Genomic DNA, 16,261 nt, shown 5'->3' with positions numbered 1-16,261 from the left:
TTAAATAATTAAAATTATTAAAATATCTCCATGTGTATCATTACGTACATGGACTACTTACCCATTTGCACCGTAAGCTGTGACAAGAGCTGCAAACACTTGTTCAGTGAGTGGCATGTTGGCAGCTTTAATGAACTCTAGAATTTTACTGTATGAATCAATCAGAACATAACATGAGGCACATAAATTTAGTCATAGTAATAGGACTGAGTGGAGTACAGTTCAGGAAGTAATTGTGTGAGTAATTTGAAATTATGAGCATGAGATTTGAAATTACAAGGCTGGGTTACTAATTAACTGGATCTACCTTGTATAACAAATGTTGAAATTAAAAAAGTCTTTTGACAACTTCTTTTGAATGAAAAAGTAGCACTTTTGTAAGTGCCATTTAAGCCAAGAGTTTTGAAGAACACTTACAATGCTCCTGCGACATCTCCTTGTTCAGCATATCCCTGCATCAGCAGTAACAATGTTGTCTATAAGAAACAGAGAAATATTAGACACTTACAGCTTTCTGTACAAAATAACACAAAGTTTTATTATAAGCATCACAAGTATAACAATTATTGTACAGAGCCCTGTGGCAGCATTACATTCCATTAAGCTGGCTGAACACAGTTTTTCTTTCCTGTTGTTTTATGGAAGCACCCACATGAAAATAATAAGAAACAAATGTGGTGCAAATACATCTACATTGATCATAATTTTATTATTTTGTTTGATGCCACAATCAAGCTGTTTCTCTTTTTAAAACAAAGCAGTGTGTTACATGTACATGTATATGTTGTAAAATGCAGTGCATGCATACAACTGAATGCTTTAGTTGCTTTCTAGGAAATGCATCTACGGTACCGTTAATCCTTGAATTAGCACCTACCCTAAAATAAGCACCCCCTTTGAATAAGCACCCCTCCTATAGACCAAAATTTAAAAAACCACGCCTCCCCTTGAATAAGCACCCCCTCTCCTCTCCTTGTTTTATGGAAGAGTGCTGAGACAATAAAGGATGTATAGTTTTGGTCATGACCAATCATGAGCAAGTGATCGTTGACTCATTCAAGCACCGCGAATTGACCATCGCAATGGATAGTAGTGAAGATCTGATGATTAATTGGCTAAAGCCGAGCCAACCTCGTGCAGCATGCCTAGATTGGCCAAAGGGGTTATATTACATAGTTCTTTAAGAGAGACAAGATTCTTCTGATAGACTTCTGAGGGACTGACACATACATGTATATAATTATTATTAAAAAAAAAAACCTGATCGTATCTGATCACGATTTTGGAAAAATTAAATGAGCTCCCCCCTTGATTAAGTTGAATAAATGTCCCCCGTCTTATCCTAAATTTGAAATAAGCGTCTTGGGTGCTAATTCAATGATTTACGGTATTTTTATTTTTGTTTTAGATACAGGTATTTGTAGGAAAAAACAACCAAAACAAGCCAGTGCATTTTAGCAAAATTCTGAAGTTAAATAGTGTGTGATCTGTTTAGCCATGTTGAGTAAAAGACTGTTAGGTTTCATAGATGAAACTCTAGTGCGACCATTCAAAGGCACTAGTGGTTCTTGCCAGGGCTACTCTCACTGTGGTACAAGGTGGCTCTAACTTTTAAGTCTGTGAATCTTAGTGTGTGACCATTCAAATACTTTCATGCGGTGCTATTTATTCTGCTGTGCAAGGTGGTTCTACCTTTTAAATCTGTCATGGAAACCCTAGTGCATGGCCATTTCAATGAAAGATGCTGAGCAGTACTTTCATGTGGTACTGTTTATTATCCTGGACAAGGTGGTTCTAACTTTTAAATATGTGACAGAAACCCTAGTGCATGGCCATTTATATGAAAGCTATTGATCATGAGCAGTACTTTCATGTGGCACTGTTTATTATGATGTACAAGGTGGTTCTAACTTTAGAGTCTGTGAAGGAAATCCTGTGTGTGGCCATTTAAATGAAAGCTATTGAGCAATACTTTCATGTGGCACTGTTTATTATGATGTACAAGGTGGTTCTAACTTTTAATTCTGTGAAGGAAATCCTGAGTGTTGCCATTTAAATGAAAGACACAGTATTGAGCAGTGCTTTCACATGGTACTGTTTATTGTGCTGCACAAGGTGGCTTAATTTACATCACGTTTAAGTCCGTGGATGACAGGTTAGAGTAAAATGTATGTCCAGTAAAAAGCACTGCCTTTTAACTTTCTTCAAATGGAGCTTTGATGTCAGATTAAATGATACATCAACACAAAGTCCTAACATGAAGGTTCACCTTACCCTGTTAGGCTCCACCTTCTTCTCCTGCATTTGCTCCAGAACCTCGAGAGGATTAAATTTGTAATTGTTCTGAATGTACACAGACAAAAGACCATTGTACAGTGTAACATCGGGTTGAATACCTGTATCGAAGCAGAAAAGGAAAATCAAGAAATAGGTGTATTGTATTACATGAACACTGTCAACTCACTAAAATGTGTCTTCATAATGTGTTCACTCAGATCTCTATTATTTTTGGCCGGACATGTAATTTGTATACCGGACATGTAATTTGTATACACAAATAATCTGATGACTCTAAACCTAGCCAACATGATGAAACTTACAAATGCTTGGCAATGTAATACATGTAGGGGACAATTTTCATGCAGATATATATATGTCTGAATTTATGAAAACTGTGTTAAAGACTTTGCACCAAAATAGCGCGCATGTTTTTGGAAAATTGGTTAGAAAATGTACATAAATATGGCCATGTCGTACCGAGAGTGCTATCTACCTTGTGTACTCTTAATAGAGTCCAGACCATGCCTATACAAGCCTTTGAAGTCGCTGCAAATGAGTCCAACGAGCCAAACAAAGCTAAATTAGCGCTTAAATTGATCATTTGATTCGCCGCGGCACTAATTTAGACAGGCTCAACCTCTGTGATTTCACCTAAATGACCTCACTATGCCTTTACTCTGGGTTAAATTAGTCAATCACACTAACAAGAGCATGGTAAGCAGTGGAATCAGTTATTCACCTCTATATTTCAGCCAAAAAGTAGCCGTTACGTGACATTTCATTTCAATATCTGACCGGATTTGCAAAAACATAGCCATAGAATTTGACTTGTCACTAATAACCTTGATACAATTCTGTCCTAGAGCTAGCTTTCCACGAGGCTTATCATAGCTCAAATAACAGCAAATAACTCTCCTGTATGCCTTTTGAGGCCAGGAAGACTAAATTCACCGTCTTTTCGTTGAATCATGAATTGTACAATTTAATGAAGAGTGCTTTCAACATGAAAATTGGAGTCTAGATCAACACGAACGTACAGATATCAAAACTGCGGCGGAGAGCTGATCTATCGCTTTCTAAAGGCCTGCATCGTCCTAAATGGACTGAACAAGAGCTTCCTACATCGAGAATCAATTGAACTTCAAACAAACTAGGCCATAGTTAGCAGTAAGCGAACACTGAACATGTTGTCGTTACGTCAATTATCGCCCAGAAACCACACAAATAAATTTCTTCCGCGCTAGCGAATCACAGACAGTTCTGATAGTTAGCTAAGCTGAGAACGTCTAAAATTGATAAAACAAGGAAATTCTACTCACGATGAGTGCTTGAACTCATGTTCTTCTCTCTCCTCGTGGCCATGTTTTGCTCGCAAATAGCAATGTCCTGGATGTACTTCAATTTTGTTGAGTACGGAATGGCACATCCAGATTTTAACAGATTTTTTTTCTAAGTCTTTAGCTATATCAAAGTTCAGAGCAAATGACGCCAACAGCAGCTAGAAATGTCTATTCCATTGCACGTCTAAGCCCTAAATCGATGTGGCTAAAGAGTTTTGCTGTCTAAAGCAAGCACAACATTATCGCCGCAGGGCAAATGGCCTACTCTTACGGGACTTAATGCGACCTGTACAGTTTACACATCTCCTCAGGCCTGCCTCACGTATGATAATGGACAACGCTTACTAGCAAATCGTTAGACTTGGGCCTTCATTGGACTTAATGATGTCTTCGGGCAGACTTCCTTTAGACAGCAAATACAGAACGCTAATCGGTCGCTCCTTGTCAGAGTCACTGCGTGAACTGAATTCAGACGAGTGTAGCCTGGGCTAACCTTCACACAAATTGAAAAGGGGGTTGGGGGGGGGGGGGGTGGTCGATAAATAATGAAAAAAATACCTAAATTAATGAAACATGTGGCAAGGAGTTTCCACATTTCATGCTAGATAAGATTTACAAGCTGTTGTCATAGTGAAAGCAGGGGAAAAAAAAATCAAAAAAACAAATAAATCAAAAAACACTTGATTCAGTCTTTAACACCATTTTCATAAATCCAGACATATATATATTACAGCAAGAAACAAACAAAAACACAAACCCCTAAGAAGTACCAATTCTAAAACAACATAATTATTATCTGCTGTCATATTTCTTTGGGGTCAATACCCTAAAAGGTACTGTAAAAGCTCCCATTTTGGACCTTTAGAGGCTACACACCCGAAGAGGTACATTGTACCAAAGCCACCTTATTTTACCCCTGAGAAGAACAATGAGCAGCCCTGTCCATTTTATATGGGATTCCCTACCCCTGGGACCATTACAAGTAACATAACAAATAACATTTACATGAACACAGAGTATAAACAGTGATTAGAAACAACTGTTTTTTCATAGTTACCTAACTCAAGAATTCTGTCCCAAAAATAATGTGCTAACTCAATTCGTCTTTTTGGACTTTCAAAGATCAAGTCTGTGCCACAATTCCGTAGAGTTTGATAGGCTTGTAAGGATGTTAGTTGACCCTCTAAAGAGAAAAAATAGTGATCATGATTTACAAGTACAGCAATGCTATTTCACTGCCTAATCTATACCAGTCTAGCAATGATCATGCAACTTAAAATTCAGAACTAAAAATTCACTTGTATAAATCAATCAGTCAATCAATATATTAAGGTGGCCGAACACAGTTTTCGCGCGCACTTTTGCTGATGCAGCGCGCGCACAAGGATTACAAAAAACAAACATGCCATCAATAGAGCGATCATTTTATTTACTTAACACCCGCACTATCTGTGCTATTTTTCTCTATAACTGAATGCAGTGTATTGATGGCTTTAGTCTTTTATTACAAAGATATGTTAGAAAAGGTAACGATGCAAAGAACCCAGAAATTCTCAGCTTTTTATTTCTTACCTAAAGAACCGAGTTAAATGCAGCGCATGTGTAGTAAATCAAAAAATTGCAATTGAATGAAAAATTACACTCTCGAAACTACGCCTATTTCTCGAGAACCACTCATTAGAATTTCACGAAATTTGGAACAAAAATACTTTAGGATATAAGTAACCGGAGTATTGAAAATAATTGAACTTTACCAAAGGAAATTCTAGATATTCCAGTGAACCTTCAATAAGGGATAATTAAAGATCTCTCTGTTAAATTATTAGCAAAATGGTGTTAACTTGTGAGAATCATTACAAGCTTGTTGCATGCAAATTATAAAGAAAATATAATGACTAGATTTTCTGCAAATAAACAAAACCGATTTAAAAGGCCTGTTTATATTAATTCATGTTGCCATGGCAACAGCACGTACGTCAGCTTAACCACACAAAAAAACAAAGTTTGTGTTGTTAACTTGCTTGCTGCCATTTTTGACGACTGAGGAATCAAGGGTTTTAGAGAAAAAGGTGAATGAAACACAGGTATCAAAAACTGTCTTCAGCAACCTTAATAAATAAGTCAACTAAATGTGACTAAAAATAATTTAGGCTAAGTTAAACACAAAACAAGATTGCTGGCAAGCAGTCTCCCTCAGGGTGAGTTCGGCACAGTGGCCGAGGGATTTGTGCAGAGGTGCCTGGATTTTACAGCTTGGCTTTGCATGTCAAACCATTCCACGTTATTAATTTTTATTTTTTTATTATTTTTTTTGCTGCTGGACAGTGCTAGTCAAGCTTTTCTCCTAGCCACCCATCCCTCGTTGGCTTGAGGGTAAGTGTGTGGTAAGTATCCTGTGTTTCCACTGTTTTTTCAGTGTGACAGTGCCTGGTGGTTGCTGCTCACAGAGTTGTCATGGATACCCTATGCACTCGGTTTAGTTTGCTCTAGGGTTCCACCATCCTTTCAGGCACCATTCCAGAGCTCATTGATCATTGATGAATTTAAATAAGAGTTAATAAAAAGAAACTAAGTTACTCTTGGCAGTTAAACTACAGTTGTACTATGTACAAGTTTGTTATTTAACTTTTTATGTTAACTCTGTTACTCTAAACAATAAGCAAAGCTATTGGGAGTTGTAGTTTCAGATAACCTCAAGTGGAACACCCATGTTGAATCTATTAATTTTGCAAAAAGGCTGCAACACAGCAGCCCTGTATTTCCTAAAACAGCTCAAGTGCGCTAAGGTCCCATTGAATGATATGCTACTGCTCTACATGAAATGTATCCATCCTATTTTAGAGTACGCATGTCCAGTTTTCCATTGATGTTTTCAGGCTGTGTCCATGTTAATGGCTATCGCACACAGCTTTCTTTGCATGCTGTAACGTATATGTTGTGACAATTTTTGGGGAGTAGACATGGCATAACAACTGATGCCATCTTTCATTTGCTCCATTTTCAAGGAATACATGTATCCTTGCCTTTACATGTACTTTATTTTGAAAAAAATCTACAGAAATTTAGTTCCAGTTCCCTAAACTCACTGTCCAAAGTATGACTCTAAATTCTCCTTACTTGTTTCAAACAGTTCGTATGATTGAAGCTGGGAGAATTTAATATTTGGTCAAAAGCAAGTTTTGGTCAAAGGCAACTTACTTAACTACCTGAAATCTAACATCTTGAATGCTATAAAAATGTAAAGGGCAAGAAGAAATTAATGGATTTTTAATAGGTTAAATTCAGATAAGCTTAGTTCACGTGTTACATAAGGTTTTAATGCCTATATCGGCCATAGGATGTGCGATGTTTGAAAAAAAGGAGGGACAGTTCTACGAGCGACTTTGCATGTGAACAGAAATACCGATCTCAAGTACGAAATGAAACATACATGTAGTCCATACTTCAAGCTGCCAACTTGGGGAGAAAATCAAGAGACCAATAAAAATATTATGTAAGAAAACTGTCACGGAACTTTACCTCGTTTAAGAATTTCGTTGAATGTTCGAAGAAGGAGGTGCCTCGTGAAAATTGTTCCCAGTTGCTTTACATTTCTCTCGTAGTGATAGTGCCCCAGACCGGAGCCCGTTTCCTTACGTGCAATTTGGGAGTCCGCGGCCGCAGCTCCGACCTCTGTAGTATTTTCGGTAGCTTCATTCGCCAAAGTTTCGTAAGTTAAACACCTTGAGGAATTAACACTGGGTGTGCATGCTTTCAAGATATTCTCTTGGTAAAGAGCCGGCGAGTTTCGTTGGTAAATCGAAAGATTTCGTACCGTGCAAGCTGTCAAAAGTCTCCATGATCTCGCAGCTCCGTAACGTAGAAGAGCCGCCATGTTCGTAACACATGTGGAGCTTGGTAACCTGGTGTCCCTCGTTTGTCAGATTTCATCATTCCCTTCTTTTCCTTCTGTCTTCATTCTTTTCCTATTATTTCTTTCCTTTTCAGCGGTCTTGAGAAACCTCGACGATTTTCAAAATGGCGGCTCGTCAGGAGAAGACCTGGGTTTAGATCTTCTCCCGACGAGCCGCCATTTTGAAAATCGTCGACGAGAACGCCCTGGAGCTTGTCTCCCGAAGGTCCCGAAAACGTTTCTCACCCGAAAAGCCGTAGCTAAATCTCAAACTTTTTTTCTACAGAGCTGTTTTATTCATATTTTCTAATTCCCCTCGAAAACAAGCACTTCACAAATGAAACTGAGACACCAATTGTTTGGCACGGAGAGAGGCTTTATTAAACTCACGATCTCCCCAGAAGGAGATCAATAAACGAAAGATAAACAGTTAAACCTCTGCCGTCCAGAGGAAGGGGTGGGTGGGTACAAAATACTGAACGAAATAAAAGGCGCGTGAACCGAACATGAACAAGGTGAAAATGAGCCACTGAAGCCCTTGAAATACGAGATCTACATCATGTGACCCACTCTGTTAAACTCGGGAAACTAACTATTTTGAGTTCCCCAAAATAACACAATTCCCCTCGAAAACAAGCACCACACAAATGAAACTGAGACACCAATTGTTTGGCACGGAGAGAGGTTTTATTAAACTCACGATCTCCCCAGAAGGAGATGAATAAACGAAAGCTAAAGAGTAAAACCTCTCTGCCCGCCACAAAACAGCCAAACAATCTACGTCTCAAATTGCGCGAGGCGTGCAACCATACCTTGAGATGCCCGAAGCTTAAGAGGCATGGAGACATCGAGATAACATTTGTACGCATGCAAACGCCAGTCCCCAAAAACCTGAGTAAGTTCCCCGGGAATACTGGAAGAGAAGGCCCAAGAAGTCCCTCCTCGACGAAAAGAGTGACCACGAAACAAATGAGGCCGAGGAACCCCAGCGGACTGCAACCGTTTACGCAAAACGGAAACAAACTTACTCTTAAGAACTGGTCGCAACCTGCCTGAACGAGAGGGGACGACAAAAAGGGGGGAGGGGGGGGGGGGGGGCAGAAGCAGGACCAGGAGCAAGCTCACACATAAGATAAAACATACGGACCGGACAAAGTGGAGAGTTAGGAACTCGAACTAAAGGTAATTCTAAAACCTGCTGACCTAATTGAATCAGGTCTTAGACCAGGTAAACTGAACACATAAACCATAATGTCCACGATCAATACGCTTATAATCCTCAACACAAGAAGCCCCCAAGGAGTCAGGAAACAGGTTAGAGATACGCGCGAAGAGGAAAAAGGCGAAGAGAAAGGCACACGAAAAGGTGGCATCCGAGGGGTGAAAATCAACCCCGCAAGACACAAGAGTGTGCAGGAGTTGAGGGGTAATGGGAGGGGGGGGGGGTACGCTGAGGGCGATATATGTTGTGCCAACCGCTCAATACCTCGACGAGTGACGTGAAGCTCATACGCAGAAAGATCGGGAAACGAAAATCCCAACATAAGATGAAATAACATAATTCCGCTCAAATAATTCCTAATGGAGGGAGGTGTTAAAGACCGACTAAGAAATTGACAAAACAAACATATGGTTTGTACTGAGGCTGGTAAGAAAACTAACTTAAAATGTATAGTAAAATAAAGATAAGTTCTCCATTGAGTTCGATGATTTCTGCTAGTTCCTGCCGCGTAAGCTGCTTTACGAGATTTCTTGAGATCACTTGATAACTGTGTCAAAACGGGATCTGTGGAGAAAACTACAAGCAATCAACCACATGAAAGTAGGAAGAAGGCACTGTTACATCTTGCATGTCCAAACTAGCGGTCTTAGCATGAAATTCTTTTTGAAACTGGAGGTTTAAATGCCACCGAGACAATAGATCAGCAAGGCGATTAGCAACACTTCTTACATGTAATGCGAACTGAGGTTCTCCTCATACAAGAAGTTTCAGTGGTATACACCTCTCTGTCTTTGAATACCGATTAACTAAATATGGCTTTTCAGGCCCGAAAAGATACCGGGGCTTTCGAGAAATGGGCCCCTGGGGACGAGGTTGGAGAAACAAGACAGAAGAAACACGAAGTGAAAGAAAAAAACATCACATGAGGCTAGTTTTTGAGCATGGGTTACTGCGTACGCGCCAGTACTTTAAGAGGGAAAAAATTTTCAATTTTCATTTTTCGCTGTGAAAAATAAGCTGGGATTTCAGTCAGGAAAAAATTCAGAAGGAGCCAAAAAATGGACAAAGTCGTTGTCTATGGTAAGAAGAACTTTCTTACTGATTGACAGCTAATTGACGCTTCCTGGAGCAAAAAAGTTTTTTTCGTTGGACAGGAACAACTTGAAGAGTTACAAGTCAAAGGCGATTTCTCATTCTCTGTAACTTTTGAATGTAGTCGAACAAAGGAAAACCCCGACGTGTTTCTCAGCCTTTGGGTTCCATTAAGAGTTGATCTAGGCGCAGACAAGAGCAACTCTAGCTTCTTGAACCAATTCTTTTAAAACATAGCGTTAACAAACCTTAGTTGTGGTTGATTACAAAGCTCTCGCAATGCACCGTGAGGGAAAACAAAGGATCCAATTGGCTGGATAAAAACACGCCAGATTCAATTGAGCAACAGCTGAGCGAGAATTAACGCTTCATCTGGTTTCTACAAGTCTCGATAAAATATTTTCTTCTTCGAATTAATGAAAACGTAGGCAAACGAAGTCAAAATACGGCAATGAAATTGTGTCAAATTTGGACACACGAAGTTAAAAGAACCCAAGTAAAAATGGATTTTTTTCTTGTTTCTTTATTATATAAAACGCACCGATAGATTTATTCCATGTTGTAGTGCGTCTGTAGATCTTATCTCACTTGATAGGAATTAAGGAATTAAGTTGCTTATAGTTATTTTCCTATAAAGTACTACAACTCTTTACTAGTTACCATCAAAGCAGCTCAAGTATTCCATCGAAATTTAATGATTTTCTGCAGATAAATGATTGTTGTAAAATTAATGATGTGTCAGGCAACATACAAACTCCTCAAAATCGTTTTGACCACCCTGATCATATGTTTTCTATGAACATGTCCGTTTAGAGCCTTTGATTGTAAGGCCCCGTCCATATTATGCCGAAGAAATTTGAAAACGCAACTTTGTTTCTACGGTTAGGCCTACATTCGATTGTAATCAAAACTCCAAATTATCGACCTTATTCACGCAATATTGTGAGTGACTCAGATAAGGCACGTTTGGGCTGAAACAATATTTATGAATTACAAGCACAAGTAGTCGTCCCCCAGGGAGGGAGGGAGGGAGGGAGGGAGGGAGACAAAACTTGACGATGGGATCACACGCAACTAGAACGAGAGACTAACTGAGCACGAGGAGACGCGAACATGAGACGTAGAGTTACGCAATTGTATCACAGTCAATAATTAATCTAGTCCACACTAATCTGTCACGAAAACGGAGCTTTTCAAAAACGCTCTTCAAACTGCAGGAATCTGAAAACTCCGGCTTTTCGTTTTCGTGTGGACGGAAAACGTTTTGAAAACGGAGCTTTTCGAAAAGGATGGCGTCGCGATAATCACGTGATTTCCCTGACCGAGTTTTCCTCAAACACAAATCCAAAGTGACCGGTTATTGTTGCATCTTTAGCTGAGCTCTACCCATATAGGAAAAAAGGAAACCCATGATTTGATTTTCTCATGGTTATCGTGGCTAGTGGTATTGCTCGTGGGCGCGTACGAAGACGACGATGGAGTCGCGCAAGAAGGCGGCCATACCATGCAGCCTTCTCTTTCTTTGATATTGGACATCCACGCTATAGTCAATTGACACCTGTCAAAACAAGGTATCCGCTGACCAGTATCACGTGACCATGTGGGCTGAAGTTTAGAGGATGTCGAGGTCACGTGTTTGTATACAAATGTTTTTCACTGCCTTTGTTTTGTGTATTTTGAGATTAGTCAAACTGAAAACAGAAGGCAAAACAATATACAGAAAACCTCACTGTAAAGTTACAAAGCTCAAATCAAAATTCTCGCATCTCTTGGGTTAGGTTAATCGGCCTTTGAACAACCCGGCCTAGGAGTTCCGCTTTTAGGCCTGGCTAAATCTGTATATTAAATTCCTCCGGCGTAGTGTGGACATGGCCTGTGTTGAACGAACATAGAAATGAAAACTATATAAAACAAGACGCATGTCTACGTGAACTTGGGCTTCTTTCCTGGCATATCCAGCTGTGAAGCCAGAATTTTGACATGATGAAATCGCAGTTGTCGATTTTGTCGATTATTTACAGCTCTAGCATAGTACAAGCAAGTAAGCATTGTATATTCCTGGTCTAAATTTTACCCTCTGTCCTTTGTTTACACCCCGTCTGTAGTCTGTGCTTTACACTGACCAATTAAGTAATAAATTTTAGGAAATAATAAAGGTTCTGACATTTAAATCCTAATTTTCAATCTGTTTGATTGCATTCGTGTCCATCTATCTGGCCAACTGGATAGCAAAGTGGGTAGGGCTATCTTGTGTTGGCTTCATCCCCCCTTGCAAAGGGTTTTGTTTTTTGAAAAGAGGAATTCTGAATGAAATTGGTGTTTCGTAGGAATTTGTTTTTGTCGGGTTTTTGAATGAAGAACAATGTTTATTTAATAAATAATTACTGATACATTCTGATCCATGTTAAATTGAAGAGTGGCCTTCTTTTTCTTTGTGAATGTCAAAAAATAATTGTTTTCAAAGTATATGATAAAAAGTGATATCCCAATATTTTGATGTTTTCTTTGAAATTATTAAGAGTTCCTACTTTTTGTGAAGTTACAACTGAAACTGATGGTAATTAAAGTTGGCATACAAAGAATTCTAAGACTCCACTTTTTACTTCTTAAACCTAAAGGCACTAATTTGAAGTTACACCTCAACCTGATGGCTAGTGACTTTCACACGTAATTTATCATCTAATATCAGAAAGAAGTCAACAGACACTGTAATGTCAATTGTAAATGTAACAGCTGTTAACGCTAAGACGATGAATATGTTTTTAACAAATGGAATCTCATCAGCAGCAACATTATCCATTAATAATTTTAAAATAAGTTATGTTGCCATACTCTGGTGATGTCTGTTTACCTAGATATCAGATACTAGAAAGAGCTCTTTCTTGTAAGCGGGTCACAACTGATACTGTAATGAAAAACTTTGTGACATTTGATTGTAGAAATTGTTATAAAGTTGGAATTTCTGAAGGTGGAATAGGAGTTCATGAGCTTTCGATTTAGACTTAATGTTATATTCTTATATCATTTATGTTGTGTCACATTACAATACAGAAAGAGGTCTTTCTTGTCATGCATTATAACTGTAACTCTAAATAAGAAGTATATAAGATAGATTTTGAAATACTTACATTTGTTGTCGTTTCCTACATTGAAAACAAACCGTGTAAAAGAAAACGTAATTGTGCTTTTTGCAGTGTGATTGTAACCAAGGCCCCCCCAGAACTTTTACTGCAAACTGTCCAAAGGCGTTTGAAGGTTAAAACCGTAGTATACTCAATTCCATGTTCTGCCTATCGGTTTCATGCGGCTTGTTTAGGGCGTTTCAAATGGAATCTGTTTGCACAGCGGAGTTTGCAAAAACGGTCTCTGGTTGAGTAGTCGCACTATAAAAGTTATTATTTAACAATGTTTATTTGGTTGATGATGCCGTTGATGTTTGTTCCACTTGTGAAATAACGAGACTGTCAACATCGTATGTCACGGAACTGTTCTCAACAAAAAAAAGTTCTTCCGCGATATCCTCCTTTTCATGAGGGGGACCTGACCTGGGGGGAATAACCTCGAGAGAGAGAGCACAAGAGAGATATGTCATGAAAATGTTTTTTAATCATCTTGTAAAAAGTGTTTACAATATCAGCAAAAAACTAACAACAAGATTGCTAGGGGCGTGGCTGGACTTAAAAAACGCCTCTCATTGGGAGGGGTACCCTGAATAAACTTGATTTACAAGGCAATTAAATTGTCTATGTTCTTCATGTCTGTATTGTCTAGTCCAGCGTACCCGTAGGGGAAGGACTTGAATGACTCGGGATCGACCACTCGCTTGTCGAAACGTGTATCCAATGAGAAGACAGGGGATAGGGGGTATGCGATATCACGTGGCTAACAACCAATGAGAAGACGGGGGATATGGAGGTTTACCCCACAGTACATGTAATGTCCTTAAATTCTTTAAAAATGAAAAAAGAGTCGTGATGCTTACTTTATAATGTTTATTGAATAATAATAACAAGAACTCTGACGGAGAATTGATTACAAATTTAACTCTTTATGCCTTAGCCTTCGGTATTCCACAAAGTGTAACCGCATGTTCGCTGGGAACTAGACTCGTTTCCAGTTTCTCAGACCCTTGGTCCCAGGCCCCAAAACGCACGATATTCTGACCTATTTTTCTTTGTCTTTGCTCACGAAGTCTTTGCGTGATCCCTTCCTTATTCGTGGCATAATAACCTCTCCAATAACCGTTTAACCGTTCCCTGTTGTTTTTACAGTATTGTCTTTAGTAATTGTTGACGTGTTCATTGTTCTCTTGAACATAGGCTCTCTGTCTTCTGACGATCCGTTCCTTGTTGTTTTCATACCATCTTTTACGACGGCTTTTGAGAATCTCGTCGTTCTCTGTACGCCATCGTTTTTGTCAAGTCAGGATTCGCTCCCTGTTCTGTGCATAATATTTTTTACGTTAGGCACTCCTGCACAAGGCCTTTTTGTCATTCTCCGGTGATTGATTGGAGCAATTCATCTTGTCGGTGGCGTCTTACAAATAATGAGTAAAACTCTACCAGCGCACTCTCTTATAAGAATCACATGGCTAATTCTGTGTATCACACTGAGGCTTCGACCTCTTCTTCTGCTTCTTCGTCATTATCCGACTCGTCGGGGAGTAACTTCTTCTGCATGACTCTATTTAACGGGCATTTCCGTTTTTCCACTGCTGACTCCGCTGCTTCGTCAAAATCCATGTCGTCTCCGACAATAAAGCGTTGAAGAGTTTTCATGACTTTACGGTGTATTGCGTTGAGTTTAATACGGTGAGTCAATTTTAGACGCTCTAAGTAAGTCTTCCGTAGCCTTCCTCTACTTACAGGTAATAGGGTATTGAAAGCGGAGTTCTCGGCATGGTGTTGGGTTTTTCCCCTATCCAGGAACCGTTGGACTTCTTTCATGTAAGGTTCTTGGAGATCTTCCCCCACTTTTTCACGTAACGGATTTCGTGGATCGTATAGTCTGGTTAATCGTTCTCCACTTCTCCTTCCTCTTCGGAGCTGCCACTGTCCTCCTCTTTTTACTGTTCCTCTTCAGGTTCCTGTTCTGCCTTCTCCTCCTCTACGTTTTCTTCATGGCTTCCACCTTCTTCCACGGGGCCAAAAATATCTGTTGAAGATCACCCATGGTCGTTTTTCTCTCGTCGACCTTCACCCAAGACAGCGTGCTTCAAATGAGCCGAGTCGATTGAAATGATTTTTTATATACCATTTTGGATAATGATCATTTATCCTCTCGCTTTCTTCAAGAGGTGACTAAACACGCGTTTCCTGACATCACTGGCGGGATGCAAATCCAGGACTGTATACCCGGAGGGTCGTTCGGTCAGCTTTTGATACACGTCCATCATGTCTTGCCAGCAATTGCAAGTAGGAAAGGCTTGAAGCAGTAAATGTCTCATGCCTAATTGATCTCGTGGATTCTTAAAGGCTACGTTGTAGTGGGCGTTCCCGAAAATACTCTTGGCGTATTTGCCTGGTGGAAATATGTCTTGGCACAAGTACGACACGATGATATTTTGATGATGAGAATGTTTGTTGAATAAATCCAGCAACTCTTTGTCTTCACCTCCCTCCGCCATCAGATGGTCTAACACGAGTAATCCACCCTTCAGAAACCACGACTTGAGATGGTCTGACTCAGGAATCCCTGCGTGAAATTGCACACCAGCCTCTTTCATGTATCGGAATCCGTCTTGCCAAGCCCCGTAGCAATAATGAACTGTGGGAGGAGGATTCACAAACAATTCTTCCAAGCGATCCAATAGTAACGATTCGGTAAAACAAGTCTTGCCACAACCAGAAGGGCCCACGACTAAAATACTGGAGGGTGTCTTGAACCGAAATGTTTCTCCAAATTCTATTCCATTTGGGATCCCATTCCGCTTTTTAGTAGGAAATGGTATCTTCGGGACATCCTACGGTGGTTTTTTCTTCGACAGCTATATTTGTCTCTCTTGACGGATTCTCTTGTCTTCACGCGTGAAGAGTCTCTGACTCTCTAGAAGACAGATTTTGAGCTATTTTTGATTTCACATTTTCTTAGTTTGCGAAAAATCTGTCTTACAGAGAGACATTCGCCGGTAAAAGATTTAGTACACCTATTGGTCTAAAAACTTGCTCAGGCTAAACATGCAGTGACAGTGTTCAATTCCAAAGGAAGATGCGAAAAATTTTTAGCTATTGCGGTTCACGTTCATTAAACCTTTTGTTTGGTGACGTTCTCGTTGACTTCGCCGTCGTGGTTTGCTAAAACTCCTTAAACATTCTGTTTGCTTCTCGCTAACTTAGCCACCCCGAAAGCATGACAAGAAACAATGTTTCCGCAGCAATGTTTCCTAGTTTAGCCAGGCTTAAACTTCTTCGAATAAAAATAATTAATTCCTTCGGT

General features: G+C 39.6%; 1 protein-coding gene and 1 pseudogene across 1 annotated transcript in view; both read right to left on the bottom strand.

The window, feature by feature from the left end:
• LOC110060716 (leucine-rich PPR motif-containing protein, mitochondrial-like) overlaps positions 1-7,532 on the bottom strand; it is a 55,357-nt gene extending 47,825 nt beyond the window's left edge. Inside the window, exons 1-5 of the mRNA XM_089288304.1 lie at positions 7,140-7,532; positions 4,678-4,803; positions 2,275-2,396; positions 418-476; positions 62-148 (exon numbers count right to left, since the gene is read on the bottom strand). Of these exons, the coding sequence (XP_089144430.1) occupies positions 62-148; positions 418-476; positions 2,275-2,396; positions 4,678-4,803; positions 7,140-7,494 (749 nt within the window). The 5' untranslated portion in view covers positions 7,495-7,532. The remainder of the gene's footprint in view (positions 1-61; positions 149-417; positions 477-2,274; positions 2,397-4,677; positions 4,804-7,139) is intronic.
• Positions 7,533-7,600: 68 nt separating this feature from the next.
• Positions 7,601-14,568, bottom strand: LOC149113430 (uncharacterized; annotated as a pseudogene).
• Positions 14,569-16,261: the final 1,693 nt, after the last annotated feature.

This window comes from Orbicella faveolata, unplaced genomic scaffold (assembly GCF_042242905.1).
Source record: "Orbicella faveolata isolate gen_17 unplaced genomic scaffold, um_ofav_v1 contig_15, whole genome shotgun sequence".
NCBI classification, from domain to species: domain Eukaryota; kingdom Metazoa; phylum Cnidaria; class Anthozoa; order Scleractinia; family Merulinidae; genus Orbicella; species Orbicella faveolata.
The sequence above is the reverse complement of the archived record's forward strand: the minus strand, read 5'-3'. Positions and strand labels throughout refer to the sequence as shown.